This window comes from Python bivittatus, unplaced genomic scaffold (genome assembly GCF_059951505.1).
Source record: "Python bivittatus isolate LINGU-HERP-01145 unplaced genomic scaffold, Pbiv_v1 ctg000330_np1212, whole genome shotgun sequence".
Lineage (NCBI taxonomy): Eukaryota > Metazoa > Chordata > Lepidosauria > Squamata > Pythonidae > Python > Python bivittatus.
The window spans coordinates 6,760,574-6,781,066 of record NW_028277058.1 but is presented as its reverse complement, the minus strand read 5'-3'; the positions used below and the strand labels follow the sequence as shown (position 1 = coordinate 6,781,066).

The 20,493-nt window shown below is 35.4% G+C and overlaps 1 protein-coding gene across 1 annotated transcript in view; it reads right to left on the bottom strand.

The window, feature by feature from the left end:
* GRM8 (glutamate metabotropic receptor 8) overlaps positions 1-20,493 on the bottom strand; it is a 438,099-nt gene that overhangs the window by 66,192 nt on the left and 351,414 nt on the right. Inside the window, exon 7 of the mRNA XM_088141669.1 lies at positions 3,745-3,881. Coding sequence (XP_087997795.1) covers positions 3,745-3,881 — 137 coding nt within the window. The remainder of the gene's footprint in view (positions 1-3,744; positions 3,882-20,493) is intronic.

Here is a 20,493-nt window from a genome sequence, read left to right as displayed (position 1 = left end):
ATCTGTTCATTTTGTAGGTAAACTTGCTAACATCTGACATGATAGATGATGACTTGGACATATTCAAAGGCAATGTCACTATAAAACAAAGTAAATATACTATCTGAGTAATTGGACCTAAAATAGGGTTAGTATCACCATCCTATACAAGTCTATCACAAGAACATTCCACTGGGGTCAGCTAACTACAATAGGCTTGCAGCCTACGTATAGCAACATTTCTCTTTTAAGAGAGAGAGAGAGAGAGAGAGAGAGAGATGATTTTTAAGCTTATTTACTATTCTAAATGGAACGGCAATAGAACAACACCATAAAAAGTTTGAAAATCCGCCTAGTGAGTCTACCTTCCTTCTTGAATAAAAGAAGAAATTAACTATAAGAATTTAAAGAATTGGAAAAAAACAGCAAAAGGCTAAAGAAGATTTTGATCTAAGATACACAAGTTAAGGGACAGACAAATTTGGAACATTGAGACTTTTACTATAAGATTTTGGAAATAATTAAATAAAATAAACAGCACCTCATAGGAACCAAATTGTTTTGTCTATATTAAGTCAAAAAGAACCTTGAGACTTTATGATTTCAGAAAATGGACACTAGAGGGGACTAAAGATTCCAGGCAGAAAAAGAAAAGGAAAAAAAGTGTAAACTTGCCTGTGGTTTTTGGTTAGTATGAGGATTTATAAAATGACACAAAATGCTATAAAGTTTTGAAATACATCAGGAGATTTTCAAAGAGTGGGGCCAGACATTAGTAACGACAATATCAGAAATGTCATGATGATGCCCCCATGTTGAAAGACATCCATTAGTTGCTAATTATTTTTCAGGAACATTTAAAAGAAGTTGGGTTTGCACTTTAAAGCTCTAAATAGCCTGGGACATGGCTCTCTATGGATATGAACCTATCTGGATGATAGGATCATCAAAAGAGGTTTTCTTACAGATGTCCTCACTTTCTGAGATCCATTCCTTCCATGGTTGCACTTCCCTCTCTTTCTTCTTCCCTCTCTACCAGATTTCTCTTTATTGTTAGTCACCTTGCATGACTTCTAACAAAAAGGCAGAATGCCAGTGGATTAAATAAAAATAGTAATAGCTACATGTCTATTTTATAAAGCTCTACCAAGGAGACGTACAAGAGGATTGTTTGCAAGGTCTCAAGTCCCCATCTGATGGCCAGGAGATGGATGAGGCTTTGCTTCATCAGCTTCCCTTTATTTGTTTGTTTGTTTGCTTAAATGTAAACTTTCCCCCCTTTTTGTCAACTGTTGTTCTGCATTAACTATTGTTGTGTCAAACATGTCATATTTCATGGAAAGTAAAAAGCCTGCTTTAATCTTGAATGGTACCTGTTATTTTTTTTTAAAAAAAGTCTATGTATGTGTATGTATAAGTTGTGTCTCTATGTGTGTGTGTGTGTGTGTGTGTGTGTGTGTGTGTGTATTCCTAAAAGCTATACCTGCTTTGAAAAGAACATGAAGGGGGAGTGTGCATTTACATTACTAAGGGATAAAGGCAGAAAGCAATTCTGTAACTAAAAGGAAATCCTAAAGTCGGCAAAATCTGCTGACATAGATATCCTTAAGATTTTGCAATGCCTTTTCCAGGGCAGACTCAGCATTTTCTACCCAGAAAGGAAAGCTGCTATCATATCTATAGATGGAGAAGCAGCACAACAGACTGAAGGAACCAGGGCTGATGTCTGTAGAACAACAGTTACCTGTAAAATAAATCTAAATATTTGATGCAGGATTGAGACAAGAAAAGTTATGATACTAGCATTCAGATTATCATGCCCTGGCTACTATATCCATCTGTTCTCTCAGATATAACTATCCAGTAATATCCATTTATCCCTTAATATGATCAAATGGATGCCTCTGATTAAACTTTGATAAAAAGACATATTGTGCTATGTCACATCAGAGTATTTTGAATCTGCCTACCCTGAAAAACAGGGACTTTGTTATCATGCCAAATTTAGGATACAAACTCAGATTATTTGTTCACTCTTTTAACCATCCATTATTGTATATTAAGGTTCACTGCAATTTTCCATGATCATAGTCAGAAGTCCATTTCATAACCTGCTTAAATATTTCTAGTACAGCAGTTGTCTATAAACTGTAATTTATAAATGTCATAAACTGCAGTATACTTCTTACCTAGAAGTTTAGGGCTACCAGATGTGAGCTGCAAAAATCTGCATGACCACTAGATAACACCAGATATGGGAAATGCTAACTCTTTCCTGTCATCTAGTGGTTGTCTGTATTTTTGCAGCTGTTGTCTGGTAACTCTAGTATATGGGTATATAAATATTTCAGAGAAATGGTTGGAGTATCCAACTGTCCTGGAAAGTTAAATTGTTAGAATTTTCTTTCACTTCCAGCAGGGATAGAGCAGGAAATGTGTAGAAAAGGAAACTCATATTTGGGCAACTCTGAGCCACTAATTCAGATTTTACTAAGTTGAAAGCAATTCAATTCTATCACAACTCCTTGAAAGTTGCACCCCCTGCTAAATTTGCAATAAAATATACTTATCTTATGTTTTGAGAATCTTAAAGAAAACCTTTACATTCCTCAAAGGACTTGCAGTATTCTGGACATATTTCAAGTGAATTTTGGACACAAACATATAGGAATAGTAAGCTTTTCATAACAAAATCCCTTCTTTTTTCACCCATCATACTAAAACAGAATCACACTATGAGTTTGTGCAATATTTGAATTCTATCCTTGGCAACCATGTTTAAGCAATCCTGTTATTTAAAAAGTACATTATGCCTTGGCTGAATATACAGTAGATGCACATTAGCTGCTCTGAAAGAACGCCTGTCAGAATTTCTAAAGCTATGAAGGAAATCATCTAGTACATTGAGGTAGAGCTTGCTACATGTGAGACCAGGTATAAAATGGGTTAGGGTTAGGGTCTTCATTTCTGATGACATTTACTGCTTGAGTTCAGTATTAGAAAAGTTATTTTTTCTGTCACCAGATGTTGAGAAACCATGTATGTGATGGTACTCTAAGTTGGTTATCGCTTAGGAACATTATTGGCTATCAAAAATATTAGAAGTACAACATATTACACTTGCTACCCTACCCATTTAACCTGATGAAAGTCCTATTAAATTAATTGGGATTTAACTGATTCATACAGTATTGTATGAATCTTTTTTTGGCCAATCAGAGTTTATTGCTTAATCTGATATTTCTTAATTTGTTATTTTATATTTAAATATCAATTGGTTTGTCACTGAGTATCTGCAATGGAATATCGACATATAGAAGAAAACTCTGATGTATATAATTATTTCACAGCAGTTCATGGCCTGGTCTAACATTGGTCTGGATGAATGAAGAATGTAAAAGATTAGTAGTCACTGAGAGAATTATCTTTCATGAAGGCTGTTCAGCTCACAGACAATGTTTGAATGATGTTACAGCATGTCAGTCATTAAACTGAAGATTCCAACAGTCTTCCAAGGAAATTTATTGTTCCCGGGAACACTCTTCTGGGCTCTCTCCCCTAATCATATGCATCTAAACTCTTGTGACTTGAGTTGACTCATTCTAAGTATTAATTCTAAATCAATAAATCAATTAACACTGAAACTCACTTTGAATAAATGTAGAAGCACCAAGAAACAAGGACATTTAAAAAAAAGGTAATTACTTTTCTTTAAGTGAGCCCATATGTTTGAAACAATATCACTAAAAATATATACAAACTTACATTTAGATGAAGTTGGTTTGTCCAGTGGCCAATGATTTTATATTCTGCACTTCTATTGGTTATTTGATACTGGAAGATATCATAACGTCCAGGTGCATCTCCATTTTCATTGAAAATAACAGGTGTCCCAGCACTCCCTATGAAAGATAATCAGACAATTCTTACTTAATAATCTTAGTTTATTGCTGGAGTAGAATTACATCACTTTGGGTACTACTGTGAACACATGGAGAAAAGGAAAAGAATCCTGAAAGATATGTTATTCTTCTGAAAAGATATATTCAGTCATTCACACTGCTGACTGAATCCCTTTATCATTAGGGTATACTCGAAACAAGTATCCAAAGAATTCCCATCAGGGATGGGATAGTGACCAATGAGTATTAATTGATGAATGTAATCTAACTGTCTTGTACTGGTGTTTAAATTTATTGATTGGTTAGTCAATCAACCATATCAAAAAGTCTAGTACTGGTGAATAAGGTGCCACAATGTCAGCACATACAGTTCAATTTGTATCCAGATTCCTTAACAGGTATTCAATCAGGCTTGGCATAATTCTCGTGTCTGTTGCTGAATCAAAAGTATTCACTGAGTTTAGGTATTTCATCACTTCCTTTCATTATGGACCCCAGAGGAAGGAATGAGAATTAGATAAGGTTGTGTAATGAAGGGAAGGGTGTAACTTGCAATAAGGTGCTTCAGCGTAGAATGCACTTACTCAGTTTTCCAGCTTAAAAAATGCTCCTCCAAATATTCCATTTTCCAGGCCTCTGTTTTCTATTTCCTCCACACACATTCAACAGTCAGTCAGCATTCTGTTCAAATCTCATTAATCTATTTGTGTGTGTGTCCTCATGATTTTTTTTCCTGTTAAATATTTGTCTTAACTTCTGTGAACCTTGGTTTCTTCTCAGTTTACTGATAGTTGGTTCTTCCTCATAAGTCTCACTTTGGTTATATAACCCATTATAACCCAGATCCTGAGTCTGGCGTTAGTATGAATAAGAGTTACAATTAAAATAACCATTTCTTGAAGTACTGTAAAATAAAGTGACCTCTGAACTGTTTGTGTGATTCTCTTTTGCACACAGCTTTTCTTATATTTATATCTTACATAAATTATTTTAAAGAAATGTAGGGTGGGGAGAGAGAATTGGTCCAGTCTGTGAATTACATCCAACATTATGTTAGTGGATTTCTGCTCAAACGCCTGGAAATTCCCCAGTTCTAGTTAGAAACTTCTGCTCCAGGATGATCTCTGATTATGCTGAAAAGATTTGGGATTGTACAAGGAATAAAGGAGGTAGATGAATCTTGACCATTATCTGAATGAAATTCCATTAGTGGACAGATATCATAACAAAAACTTGCAAAAAGTTGTATATTTTATGTACTAGTAAAGCTAATATATCCAAGTCATAATTAATTTTTGTTTATTTAGCAATTGGCAGAAAAAGGGAAATACATATGAATTAATATATGCAGTCTAAATACAACTAGAACTCCTGGTGCAAAATGCTTGTTCTAATATAGAAAGAAATGTCAGTTCTTCAGACCATTATATAATTGACAGAAACTGAATGCTGTTCCAGCTTTGGTAGAATCAATTTTTCTGCAACCATAAAGACATGTAACATGCATTATAATTTTTTTCCTGTTGGTTTCTAAATGACTGGTTTATCCATATCTATACTGGCAGAAAATCAGTGTCTTCTGAACAAAATTAATAATATGTATGACTGTTTCACTCTGAGCACCACATCTCCAATTAGTCAAAGTTACCATTGTCCTAAAAAGATACAATGATGTCCAAATAAATGTGAAGTATTAATTTTAGTGAATTTAGTGAATAATATTAGATCCAAAAAATGTGACCTATGTGCCAATATATTCCTACATTCCAAAATGCACTTAAAAATGCAATTGTATTTGTACAATGCTCTCACTCTGAGCATGAAAAATTTAGACATGATCAAGCCTTTCAGTGCTTAGTCCAAAAGCTTTGTTAAGCAAGCAATTCCTCATAAAAAAGGAATGTACTTGGACCAGAATATAAAATAAAAATAGAACAAACGAAGCCATATTGAGAGTATACTAAAGTGTAATGCTTCACCTATCATTATTACTAATTTGTGTCATCAGTGTTGAGTGCCAAAGTAGGTTATTGGTGGTGGTTGATTTTTTTTTTTTTTTTTGCAATTGCTTTCCTTTTTAATTAGCAGTTAAATGGAGCCACAAAATTGTCAGATGAAAAAAAATTAAATTACGCAGGTGGGTAAAATAGAAAAGAAAGAACATCTATATCTACATACAGTCTGCAAAACTCCAAAAGGTATATTTAAAAATGGGGAACAAAATCTGTTTGCCTCTATTATGTGTTCAAGTGAGACAGATAAAGTAAGTTGAAATGAAACGAGAGCTGATAAAATGATAAGAGCTCATTTAAAAGACAGAATACCAAAGCAAACATTATCAACAATTAAGCGGAATGAAAGGATTCTAATTTGAGACTGTTATGTTGGCGATAGAACTGCACTCTCTACTCTACCCAGTTCAATGATAAATGAAGCTTTTATCAATATGAAGTCCCAGGAACAGAGCATCATTTCAAACAATACAAAATCTAAAATAGAAAATTATTGTTCTCCAGCTATAGGCAGAAAAAAAAAATACTTCAAAGAATTCTCCTTTAAAAAAAGTTATTTACAACTAATGGCTGTAAAAGAATCTTCCATCACAGTAGCAGAATTATAGTCTGTTGTGACAGAAGTAGAGAAAGATTAAAATTGATGACAGTTCCATGGATGTTGGGTTTGTTACTGAGAAAACTTTGCTTCAAAAATTAGGCTTAGCACTAAAAAGAAAGATAAAATGGGATTTCCTCCTCTCCCTCATATAATTACAAGTAGTCCTCATTTAGCAACCACAATTAGGACCAACATCTTGGTCACTAAGCAAAGTGGTCACTAAGTGAAACTGTGACTGTGCTTATGATCTTACTTCAGCTTTCCTTTGCTTTATAGACCTGCACAGGTCGTAAATGCGAGGATTGTTTGTAAAGTTACTTTTTCATCAACATCATAACTGCAAATGGTTGCTAATCAAGTCAGTCACTAAACAAGGAGTACCTGTAAAAGTGCTATGGACAATAAAACTGTGCCAAATGTTATCAGTGATTGAAGGAGCAATCTATCAACTAACATCTTCTTGACCCAAGTATCTTTGGAGATGGTTGCTGTTTCCCCCCAGCCCCAACTTTTTTTTTAATACTCTGTATTTATCACTTTCTCCAGAGCACCCATAACCATTAGTCTTTACTAACTTAAGAGACACAAACATCCTTCAGCTCTGAAATCAGTTGTGTAAAGAAGGCTCAGTGATTTCATCTTAAAGATCAAAAGATTGGTTGAAACAGAAAGGCTGTATATTTTTAAAGTTAAGTAAAATAAGAAAGGCAAAGGTTGTAGAGCAGGAATATCACCTACCGTTTATCCATAACTAATGGATAACATTAGGGGGACAACTCACAAGATTTTGCACTGCCCTGATTAGAAAGTCCAGCCAAATAAAGCCAAACATAAAATTAGGCAAAGTAAGGAGAAAATTTTAAACAGCAAATTCAGGATGACAATAGTGGGAGCTTCCTGGCAGTTATTCCTCAGCTTTCCAACTTTTCCGTTGTAGGATAGATCTCACACAACCTACCATAAGTCCTTTTAACTAGCTGGGCCCTACAGTGTAGTGATGGACACTATATCATTGAACTGACATAAAATTTAACTATATCCAGGGATCTATTCACAGGTGACAAAGATGCCTTGTGACCCCTTTGAGACAACTGTTCCTTTCTTGACAATTGTTCTTATTTCACTAGAGACATCTAGATGTTACTGTCTATCATGAATTCTTTAATTTTTCCAAGTTGTGAACATAATTATTGTCCCACTTGATTAAGGAACGGTAGAAACATTTTGTCTTTTTGTTTTTCTTTAAATAACACTCTTAACTTTAAATTAAAAGTTCAGTTCACTCTTAACTTTAAATTAAAAGACATGCACATATGCACACACATACACATATCATGTTTCAGCAATCATTTAGGAACAGTCTATATGCTTTAAATATTTATTAAATTTATATGCCACCTGACTCCCAGAGACTCTGGGCAGTTTACAATTGTTAAAACATTTAAAAATAAAGAACGATACATAAACAGAAAAACAGCAAAAGACCAAAGATCAACAATGGCAAAGAAAATAAACCCAGAGGGGGACAGAAAGGAAGAAAGTAGCATCAATCATCCTCTCCGAAGGCCTGAGTGAAGAGCCAGATTTTCAGGGCCCTCTGAAACACCAGTAGGGTGGGGGCCATTCGAATCTCAGGAGGAACCTCATTCCAGAGGCAGGTGCTGCTACAGAGAAGGCGCCCTTCTGGGGTCCCGATAGGTGGCACTGTTTAATCAATGGAACCTGGAGCATGCCAAACCTGTCAGATCAAACCTAATATACATATACAGTAGAGTCTCGCTTATCTGACATAAACGGGCGGACGTCGGATAAGCGAAAATGTCGGATAACACACAGTAACGATTGAGTGCAGTAAAAAGAAAAAGAAAAGAAACAATCCGCTGTGCCTATTGCAATCGATTTTTGCATTGCGGCGCCGCACCGTCAGCAGCAACAAGAAAAAGTACCTCACGCTCACAAACAAGCAGCACACTTTTCTCGTTGCTGATTTATGCGTGTTGTGTTTTTTTTAGGGGCGTCGGATAAGACGGAATGTCAGATAAGCGAAGGTCGGTTAAACGAGAATCTACTGTACATATATATTCCAGAAACAGACTATGAAAGATTTCAGCCTTAACATAATTTAACATTAGTAGAGGATATAATCATGCAAACAAATTACAACAATAAAAAGCAAACAATGTGCAAAATGAGATATTTGGATTGAGCTAATCATTTCTGGATTAGAAATGGAGGATAACCCATCATTACTGCTCATTTTATACCTTGATCATAGTTCACTATGGCACCTGTCAGTGGATAATTGTTTATTGCAAAAAGCAAAAAATTATTTTTGTGTGAATATATGAAGATCCAAAATCATAAGGTAATACTCAAGTTATCAATAAAGCATTTAAACAGACATTTTTATTTGTAACACTTTATTGATCAGGTATTTATTGGCGGAGAGCCAGTTTGATGTAGTGGTTAAGGCAGCAGGCTAGAAGCCAGGAGACTGTGAGTTCTAGTCCCACCTTAGGCACAAAGCCAGCAGGGTCACCTTGGGCCAGTTATTCTCTCTCAGCCCTAGGAAGCAGGCAATAGCAAACTACTTCTGAAATCTTGCCAAGAAAACTTCAGGGACTTACAGGAGTTAAAAATTGATTTGAAGGCAACCCCCTCCCCCCCCCAAAAAATATTGGAGAGCTACCTTAAATGAAGAAAGGTACTTTTTACTTCTAGCCCCACACAAGAGGTGATGCTTTGCACACTAAATTTCCCACAATCTTTGTAAAATTAAATTTCCCATAATCTTCCTGGTGAAGTTATTTCCATTGGTGATTGTGTAGGGAACTTAGTATAAGATTAAAATGAGTAAGACACTTTATAATGGAACAAAACTTCTTCAAAGTAAATTCAGTTTTGAGTGGAAGGGGCATTTTTCAAGCATTTTAGCACACTCCTTGGACAATTTCACCCAAACATCTTCCCTCTCCTTGCAGGATTTTGGAATTAAATATCAGTCTAGAACTTGCATAGGGAAATTTGCTGAGTGATATTGTGAAAATGCAACATAAAAAAATACAAGGGAAGGAATTTTTTCCTCTTTTCCTAGTATTTTTCAAAAAATGTCTTCTTCCATTTTAATGCATGCATAACTGGCATTTACTCTGATTCTAATTATTTCTGTTTTATAAATGAAAATGTATCTCCAAAGTTTCATGACCCCTTATAAAAGCATTCAAACCTTACAGATCATGTTAATTAAGGAGAAAGAAATCTAAGGATATCTATGAATATATCTATGTGTTTAAAATTTGTTTTAAATCTGGAAAACGGGAAGGTTGCCCAGGAGATACAGGGAAAGGGTGAGAGACAATTATAGATGCTACCAGATGGGGACAGGACCATTCATAAATATGTCTCTTAAGTTCCATTTGTGCACTGGACATATCTGAATAATTCTCATTAAAGTCATTGAGATAAGGAGTCATGGAATAATAGTTTTAATGATCTCAATCATTTACCACCCTCTGTCGCTGTATGAGGAATGGCGGAAATTTCCTTCCTTCCTTCCTTCCTTCCTTCCTTCCTTCCTTCCTTCCTTCCTTCCTTCCTTCCTTCCTTCCTTCCTTCCTTCCTTCCTTCCCTGTCACAATCCCAGAGAACTCTTAGCAATTTTATAGGAACATGCTAGCTTAACATGTCCAAAACCACAATAGCGGCTCTAAAAAGATATCACCAAATTAAGAATCCAGATGTCAAGTCGCAAACATCCTCCAGAAAAGCTCTGTTTTCAGCTCCTTATGGAAGGCAATTAAAGTCTAGAAATCCAGTATAGTAACTGAAAAATAGTGCTTCCAAGGCTTGATTCTCCAAACTTCCAAAATCTACTTTTTCCAGCAAAATCAAATTGGTTGAGCTGATTCTAATGAGTAAATGCAGTTCTGAAGATAATCTGTATGAAGTCTTGAAGGTCTTAATATGTTAAAGGCAGGACTCTAAATTGTACCCAAAAACTTCTATGAAGCCAATACTTAGCATAGGTGTTACATGCTCAGTACACAGTCTACTGCATTTTGGATCATCTGAATCTTTTGAGTGATCTTTAAAGATGGCTCTGGGTGAAGCATGTTTCAGTAATCCAAGAATAGAATTATTATAAAATTGCATATTAATGAAAACTCCTTCTACCAATCTTGAACCAAGTTGATGGGTCAGTGTGGCAGCAGATGAAGACCTTGTGGATGTGATCAAGAATAGACTGTATGGACGTGTCAAGAATAGACCATGTGGATGTGATCAGATTGTGTTCATTAGGACTACAGATCTGAGCTGCAGAATTCTAGTTGTCACTAGATGGCAGCAGGAGACACAGAACTATTTTTAACTCTTTTCTGCTAGCCAGTGGTTGATTGACTTTGATCTGGTAACAGTAAGATATGCATACAAGTGAATGGGTACATACATGTCTCTGTGAAATGATAGACTGCCAAACTATCTTGGCAGTTAAATTCTTACAGTTTTCCTTCCCCACACTTCCAGCAGGAAAGGACAATCATAAATCTGAAGCCTACTGAGTTAAAAGCGATTTACATCAACCTTTTTGTTAGTACTACCCCTGTGATAGAATTAGCATACCCAGCTTAATTTTACAATAACATATGCTGTCTTGTATTTTTATATTAATAATAATAATAATATCAATCTGCAGTGTTCTGGGCATAGTTCAAGTGAATTTCCAAACTTAAAATATACAAGTTTGTTAAGCTTTTCACTACAAAATCCTTTTTTTTTTTTTTTTTTTTCCTATCACAGGAAAAATATTGGCAGTGACCCTGTCAGGTTCAGCCCAAGAACAACAATGAGGCAATCCAGTCCAGTACAGTCCCTTTATTAGCTTGCACCTAACTGACAGAATCTCGCCAGATTAAACCTAGTAATGGATATACCCCGTGAGACTCTAGGGAGGGGCTAACCTCATCCTTTTTCTCTTCCCACGCTCTTGCTGCAGACTGAGAAAGCACTTGCTCTGGAATGTTCCCCCTCCCTCCTGATAACCTTGATCCTCCATTCCAGTATCTTCTTCATTCAAGCCTTCCATTACAGACCCTAGCATATAAACTACATACTCTTGGACATAATCTTCAATTATCCATACTGCACATTCAGGTTTAATAAATGGCTGACAAAGTTCTGCTAATTAATTGTAATTGTGAATGTACATGTGGTTTTGTGGAAAAGGTCTTTGATATGGTACAATGGAAATGTTTAAAACAAATACTGCGGAAATATGATTAACTTTATTTGTAACCAATGGGATGAGTATGTGATATTTGACATCTCTTGTTAGGTTTGCCAATGGAATGATCTCTTCATCATGAAGAATAGTTAATTTGTGTCTCTCAAATAAGAAAACTTTTGTTATACATAATGTTGCCAGGTGTTGCATGACTGTGGTAAATATCTACAAACAACTGATTTCAAGTTCCTTTGAATAAAGTCCATATATGAGTGTCTTCAGGTCAGATTTACACTATTGGTATTTAATGTTACTTAAATGTTTTTCTTTGATCAAACAAAATTGGCTTGAAGCTGTAATTATAACCCAATTATAGACTGCATCATATTAGTAATTGCTAAGTCAACATTTAATGATATTGAGCTATAGTTTAGTAATTTAACAGGTTATTCCCTTCCCATAGCTTCTAATATTTGTGAGAAAATTTGTAATAATCAGGGATTCAATTGTTATTGTAATTATTTAAAATTATTTTAACTTGTGATTTTATCATCTCTTTAAATAATTTCAGATTAAAATTAGCATAAATAGATGGTTGGCATTTGCAATGAGTTTAGGATCAAAGATAAATGTAAAAACGAGCATTTTTTCAAGACTGATATATTAGAGATATTCCTATGTTCATTGCTTAAATTATTTCAAGCATACATTATTAAGAGTTAATTGTGGACAAATCCCTACAATTTCTTTCTCTAATTTATAGCTATCATAAAATTATGGGGTTTTTAACATTTCCACTTTCAGCTTTTATCACTAAGCATATATTTTGATTTAATTCTCTATGGAATACAGTTATCAATTCAGAAAACCATTATGAACACAGTATGTAACTTATTATGTGAATGCTTTGACCTCATGGTTGGGGTTTGGCTCTATTTTTAGCCATAGCTCTACTGTATTTCCTATGTTAAAAGGCAAAAAGGCACAATTGGAAGCTATTGCTATGGAAGTAAAATTTCAGGTAAAATTTCACATGATACTTACATTCTGGGGTAAAAGTTTGAAAATAATAGGGTTTGCTTGTTTGTTTTATTATGCACAAGAAAGAAATTAATACCTTAGATCACATATCTGCTAATAATTTGTCCAATCATTTGAATTATTGCAAGAATTTGCATTGCATGAAAATCTCCTGGTTTTAAAATGTGGTCCAGATTGCATTAGCAGCATCTAAAACTCCAGATTTATTGTTAGTATTAGATGTGTTTTAGATTATTCTAAGTGTACAACACCTTTATAAATAATTAAGGAATATTGCTATGGTGAGGGGACGCGGTGGCGCAGCGGCTTAATGATGCTAAAAGCTGCCAGCCAGAAATGGTCGACGCTTCAGCGGTTCAATCCCAGCCTTATCCGCAGCAGAGTGAGCTCCTGCTTCCTCCCCCAGTTCCTGTCAACCCAACAGTTTGAAAACTTACGTGAGTAGATAAATGGGTACTCTCACTCCAGTGGGAGGAAAAATGCTGGGGGTGCCTTGCAAAAGGAGTTGGGAGCAGTTGCTGGTAGCGCGGAAGCCGCGCGCACCCGAAAAAGGCGTGAAGCAACAGAAGCCCCGCCTCCTGCGCTCACCAGCTGGGCTCTGCTCTAGGAAGGAGGCCCTGGCAAACCACTTCTGAAACACCTAGCCTTGAAAACTGCAAGGACTCATCCAAAAGCAGTCACTGCAGAGTCGGTAATGACTGAGTACAGATTAAAAAAAAAATTGCTATGGTGAATACTAATTATTTGCAAGAATCTTTAAATAAATTGTTGGAATATCCCATAAAGTCTTAAAGATTATTAAGCATAATTCTTATAGTCTTGATATTAATTGAATAAAATATTATTTTCTATGTTTACCGCCTGAAAATGATTAAAAAGGGTTGTAAAATGGATGATGAGACATTTACATATACTGTATAATGTGAGCTTGTTTCACAGCTGCATCTTTTTGGTTTAATATCCATAATTTTGTTAATATGATATTAAAAATAGCAATGCAATTTAAAGATGTGGATATATTTCTGAATTTATAACTTTATGAAGAACTATGGATTTATCAAGGGAGGAAGGAAGCTAAAATATTACTTTTCAATGTTGGAAAGGCAGTGTGACCCCAGATTTACAATCCTGAATCCTCAGTGTTTGCTTTCTACTAATGAGCTTGCTTTCTACATAATGGAAAGAATGAACAATATTATTTCAAGTGAGATAATTATGTATTTAATGATTAGTTTTAATGATGTGTTTAATGATTTTCTAAATATAGCATGTTTTTATTTTGTCTTTTTTCCTCTGATGCTGTTTATTTCCCTTTTCTTGTCCTTTTTTTTGTCCCCTCCCCCTTTTTATATTAAAACAAAATAAAAATTAAAACATGAGGACTAAAAAAAAGACATGGGATTTAAACTTTAAAAGACAATACTGCTAGGTTGGCCTATGAGACTGATTCACTTCATAAAAAGGATAGAAAGTCTGGCTGAATCATCAAGTGAAATATCTGCTTTTACGCTAATTTTTTACAATTTCAGATGACAACTTCCACGCCAAAATATCAAATTAGGATTTTCTTTCTTTGTGCACAAGTATAGACTGCTGAAATGCTTCTGCAACAGAGTGTGTACCTGTGAATATATTTATTGTTTATGTTTTTCTTGTTGCTCCTTTTCAGTGATATCAATATATTTGGTACCAAAAACAATTCCAGAATTATATAATTTTATCTACTGCTGAATAGTTGGCACTGGCTAGAGCACTGTTTCTCAACCTTGGCAACTTGGAGATGTGTGGACTTCAATTCCCAGAATTCCCCAGCCAGCATGGCTGGCTGGAGAATTCTAGAAGTTGAAATCCACACATCTTCAAGCTGCCAAGATTGAGAAACACTGGGCTAGAGATAGGCAAGTTCTCCCAAGACTATTCCAGATACAGAGAGTTCTTGTAATAAATTAATCACATTAAATTAAAAACACTATGTAATCCTCATGGCCTTTCCTGTCCTCCTGCCTGTGTCCTAAGTCCTTTTGCTCCAGTCTCCTTCTCCTTCTCCTCCTCCTCCTCTTCCCCTTCCCCTCCTCCCCCTCCTCCTCTTTCTTCCTCTTCCTCTTCCTCTTCTCCTCCTCTAATTATCCTTTCCATTTATTTGTTTTTTTGTTTATCTGTCCCATTTCTGCACTGCCCAACTTCCAAACAACTCTGGGCAGCTTCACACAATTAGATATAAAACATTGCATAACAAGCATAAAACCCAACTGCCATATGGGCAGGGACAACCAAAACAATACAATATTCCTCCATTATGCACATGGCTAAAAGAGGAACTAATGCAGAATTAAATATAAATTAGGTCTGGGGTGAATTTGTTTGTGCTTTTGTTTAACTTTTAGTTGTGCTTAGTTGTTACTTTAAAGTGGTGGGGCTTTTTGTTTGTCTTTTGGGGGGGGAGTCCTTTTTACTGTTTTCTCTTTTTTTACCTCCTAGATAGTTTAGTACAGGCTTTTTCTTTTCTTTCTTTCTTTACCCAAGATATAGCTGTTATTATGTAATAGGTTAGGTTTCTTTTTCAAAGTATATACCCTTTTACACAATAGCAATAGAGTAGTAGACTAATATTGCTGTTTAGTTTGCAATACTAGTTTACAATATTATATACAAGATTGCAAAGGAATGTCTACTTTTTTGAAGAAATGTTAATTGTAATGTTAATTACAAATAATCAGGAACAAGTCATACCTTTTTCTAGATAGAGTGAACTTCAAAAGAAATACTTCTTTACATGCACCCACAAGGTATTTGTAAAATCATCTTGAAATTATCTTGAAGATTTTTACTGAATGCACTGAAACTTTACGTTTCATCAAAATTTACTTATATTTCGCTGAAACAAGAACTATCATATCTGCTGGAATGTTGATGATTTGAAACATACTGTATATGCGGGGGGAAAATCCTATTGAAAGATTAAAGCATTATATTGTAATGAGTTTAAGGCCCATAACAGTCAGAAAAATACTACAAACCCAATCTGCAGAAGCAATTCTCAAATGCCTGATTGCAACTTCATCTCAATTGTAAATAGAAATGACTACATAAAATAACTGAAACTAGACTATTATAATACTTAGATTGAACCATTAGGCAAACTCTTGAATTAAATAGGGATAAATTATAAGGTATTTATATGGGGTGAAAAGGCAAAATGTCTCTTCAAGACAGGAGTTATTTTTATCTGTAACTCTTACACTGCAATGTTAGACAGTTAGCTGTGGAAAGTCCCATTTCAAGGAACTTCCTCCAGATTAAGTACACTAAGGAGTTCACACAATATTTATGATTAGTGTATTTGTTGACTAGGACATCATATGACAAGCAGCCTAAAAGGATTTGGTAGAGCAAATCAGAAACAGAATTCCAAATTAATCTGTAGATCCTCAGAATGTACTTTTAAATGGAGCAGTGAAATCCATGAACTATAATATATATGGCTGTACTGTTTTGTCCCCACTTCTTTTGGGTTCAGAAGCAATAACCAGATTTAAGTCTTTATTCCAAGACAGTATAAGAAAATAATATAGTCATGTAATATGAGACAGTAATAAGAAAATATTCAGGGATACTAAAGAATATAACATAACCCAAGAATACAATAAGAGGGAGGGAGGGAGGGAGGGAGGGAGGGAGGAAGGAAGGAAGGAAGGAAGGAAGGAAGGAAGGAAGGAAGGAAGGAAGGAAGGAAGGAAGGAAGGAAGGAAGGAAGGAAGGAAGACTGGCCACTTCTGCCAGCCAGGGACCACCAGAAAGATAAGAGTGGGCAGACCCCTTCAAAGCCAGCAAACATGCAGCACCTCCTGGTTAGGTGTGCATCAAAGTTTCCTCCCAGGGAGGTTTCTGACTCACCCTTCTCACATGGTGACTCTGGGTGGCTTACTTTGAGTGAAAACAATACAAAACATGATGTAAAACAGTTACTTCTCCAATTGTGACTATAAGAACTCTTACAAACCATTATTCTGAAAATTATGCTTAAGAGCTTTAATGTTGCATCTCTTTGTTTTCTTTTGCATAACATAGAAGGCTTAATGCCTTTATCTGGCATGAAATTTCAAGATGATACACTTACTGCATTTTTAAAATGCAGTCTTTTAATGTTTTCTCTAAACCCAAAAAACAATCCTATTTAAATTTGCTTCGTTATGGAAAGTAGCTAGATACTTATCTAAAGCTACTTAGAGAGGTGCTGTGGTTTATTTCTCACTCTGGCTGCTGAAAAGTCTATCCTTTAGAACTGGACCTGTGAGAAGTCATCTCCAAAAGTTTTCTGAATGCCGCATGCCTTCCTGCCCTAATTCAAGACTGGCAATCACATCTTTTTCAAAATGTTGGAGCTTCAAGGCATTGCAGATGAAACTTCAGGAAGGCTTTATTGATAGGGTTATGTTACACCAATACTGAAGAGTGCTCATCCCTTTAGGAAAAAATTCCACTTAGTAGCTTATATTTCATCAGCTGAAGTATACATCAGAGAAAGTTAATCCCAAACTGTGATAGAATGTTGCTTTCCAGACAAAGATAAATCATATTGTTTATTTTCTACAAGTCAGCATTCACAAAGCTTTTCTTTCTTATAACTGATAGCTATTGTAACATTATATAGTGTTGACACTGCACTGTAAGGAAGCTAGTTTAAAAAAAAAATACTTTAGCAAACAAACAAAATCCAGTGAGTTCAGAAATCAGCTAGAACTGGCTGGGTCTAAGGAGAAAAACATTCCCCCAAAATCTCCCACTTCATGGGAGAGGCATTAGACAGTAGCTTGGAATAATAACAACTATTTCTTTCTATGACCATCTCCTCCTCCATATGAAGTCCACCCTGTGCTTCCTTGTGCATACATACACATAAACATACACAGACACAAGACAAAGGGACACCAGATGTACATACAGAAGCAACACATATGTATCTACCCTGATTAGACCCTCACAGACACAGAGATATACACATACACAGAGACAACACTTATGAACACAGCCCATTAGTCCATGGGGAGAAAGTGAATATACACTTGCACATACACAAATGCAATGTATTACTTTGTTACACAAAAGAAACTATGAATCCACGATGAAATTCTATGAGCCTGGGAATAAAAATGGACATTTCCAAAATATTGAAGAAAGGAACAGATGGACATTTTGTAACATCAAATAAGCAATTAGCATCCCCCCCCCCCATTAAAGCAAGAATTATTTAGAAAAGGGATGACAGGCAATAAAGTGCCTCCCCCCCTTAATGAGGACCAATGTATGTATATCTAGTTTCCAAGATTCTGTAACCTAGCCCCGTTTTCCTTGAAATAAACCTGACTGCTTAGACTCTGTGAGAATCTTGTTTAATTGTGACCTGCTGTAAAATGCTTCCTATGGCCATTACCAATAGAGATTCAAAGAATTCCAGAAGTCACACTTTGTGCACTTTTCCTACCTTGTTATTCTTTCCTATGCAGTGGGATGCTGTGTGCCCATCACCCGGATAATTTTCTGAAAAGAGAACAGAACTGAACCAAATGGTAAAAGAAATACTGAGTTTGAAAATGGGCTGGATCTGGGGCTGCAGAGAGAAGGTTCTGCAATCCATCCCTTGGGGAGAGGGAGATGAGGTGTCACTCACAATGATTATTTATATTTAAAATTTGTCACTGTCCATCTCGCTGTTGCTGACTCTTCCATTCTAAGCCCACTTCCCAATCACGTGACCTAAAGAGGACCTATTATGAAGAGAGTGGACAAAATTCCAGATTACGTGTCTTCCTTATCTGGTTTTTATCTTCCTAAGCCCCCAGAAATCATACTGTTGATTTTTTAAAAGGTTTTTTTGTTTTTTGTTTTTGTTTTTGCGTAATAAACTATTTAAAAAAATAAGCTGGCTTGAAATTTAAATCTAACTTGAGAATGATATAGCTCCCCCAAAATTGACCATATTGCTCGAAGTCCTGTTTTTGCCCTTTGGTTGAACAAATTCAAATGTTGACAAGTCTCATATATCAGCAATCTCTTGTAAAATCTATCTTTCCAGTGTTATACAATAATTATTTTGAACATCTCCCATGAATAAAAGACTCATGGTCCTTAGATTACAAATACTGGGGATATTGCAGGGCAGAATGTATGTAAGTCCTTAGCAGCAGTGATTAATCAAAAGTCATGCTAGCAATCCTTTGGATTTCAACCCAAAATGTGGCAATAATAGGGCAAATCTAGACCATGTGAACTCATTAACTGCATCACTGGTAGCAAGATAATTTAATTATCTTGATAATTAAATTTAATAAATAAATGATAAATAAATGAAGATAATTTAAACACTTATTAAATGTTCTCTAAACATTTATTCTAAAGAATGTATAAACAGTTGTAAGTTTCGTATTTTTTTCAGTTTCTTATAAAAATTGATTATTAACTTAGAACACCTAACTGATTCCTCCAAAGTGGCTAACAACAATGGAATTGTACAGATAGCACTGGCATTAGGATGAAGCAACTCAAACAAGAAGTTGAATAAGCTACTAAAAATACTTTTCAGTAGATCAAACTTTAAAGTTTTAAAACAAACTGCCAGAACTAAGTTGTTCCAAATTAATAATGTTTTGAAAAGCCAAGTTTATCCAAAAAATAGATCGAGCAGCTATTTTTAAACAGGAATTATAAATTTTTAGTGAATAAAAAGATCAAAGCTGTATATTTAACTCAGTATCTTCCATACCCAATTAAAAGTATAAAATTCATCTCCTAACAAAGTGCCTAGTATTTGTCAGTTTTTAGTACAGTCACGTAATATTTTTTTTGCATTTTTGGGCTGCCCAGCTTTCATCTGAGTTCTGGGCTGAGTTCTGAGGTTTCATAGACCCAACCAATAATTTAAGCTAAAATAAATGTTCTATGATAAGTGTGGATGCATGGAAAATTATATCCAGAAAAAAACAAAAAAACCTGAGGGATTCTCCTGCCATAGAAAATATTTAATATTTTATAAATTTACTTGGTATAATAGGAAATAATTTAAGAATGCCTCTTAAAATATGAATCAATTTAAGAATTAAGATCCTCTTGATATATTTATATTACCCAAATGGACAAAGGAGTGCTAGAAAATCCATCTCTATTTGTTTCATTAGTTAGCAGTTGAGAAAGTTTCCTAGGAATCCTATAGTGAGATAAACAATGACGTCACAATATTATCTAAAATGCCAATCTCTATATATCAAAATTATTGTTTAGATGCATTGACTTAGGTCTGCTTGGCTCCAATTAATAGAGTGAATAGACAGGACACCATAGTGATGTACAATTGGGTTTAGTTAATTAATGTGCCCAAAGTTGGCACATGTTACACCTTTGCTGCATGAGCTGCATTGGGTTCCAGTTTGCTTCTGGGTCCAATTCAAGGTGTTGTTTATCACCTTTAAAGCCCTACATGGCATGGGACTGGGTTACCTGAGGGACCATCTCACCCCCATTATATCCACCCATCCCACCCGGTCAGGCAGAGAGGGTATGCTGTGGACCACGTCGATGAAAGAATGTAAACTGGAGGGGTCCAGAAAGAGAGCCTTCTCAGCCGTGGCCCCCACCCTATGGAATACTCTTTCCCCAGAGGTGAGGCAGGCCCCAACTCTCTTGTCCTTCTGGAAAGCAGTCAAGACCTGGCTCTGCCAACTGGCATGGGGCGAAAAAAGGGGC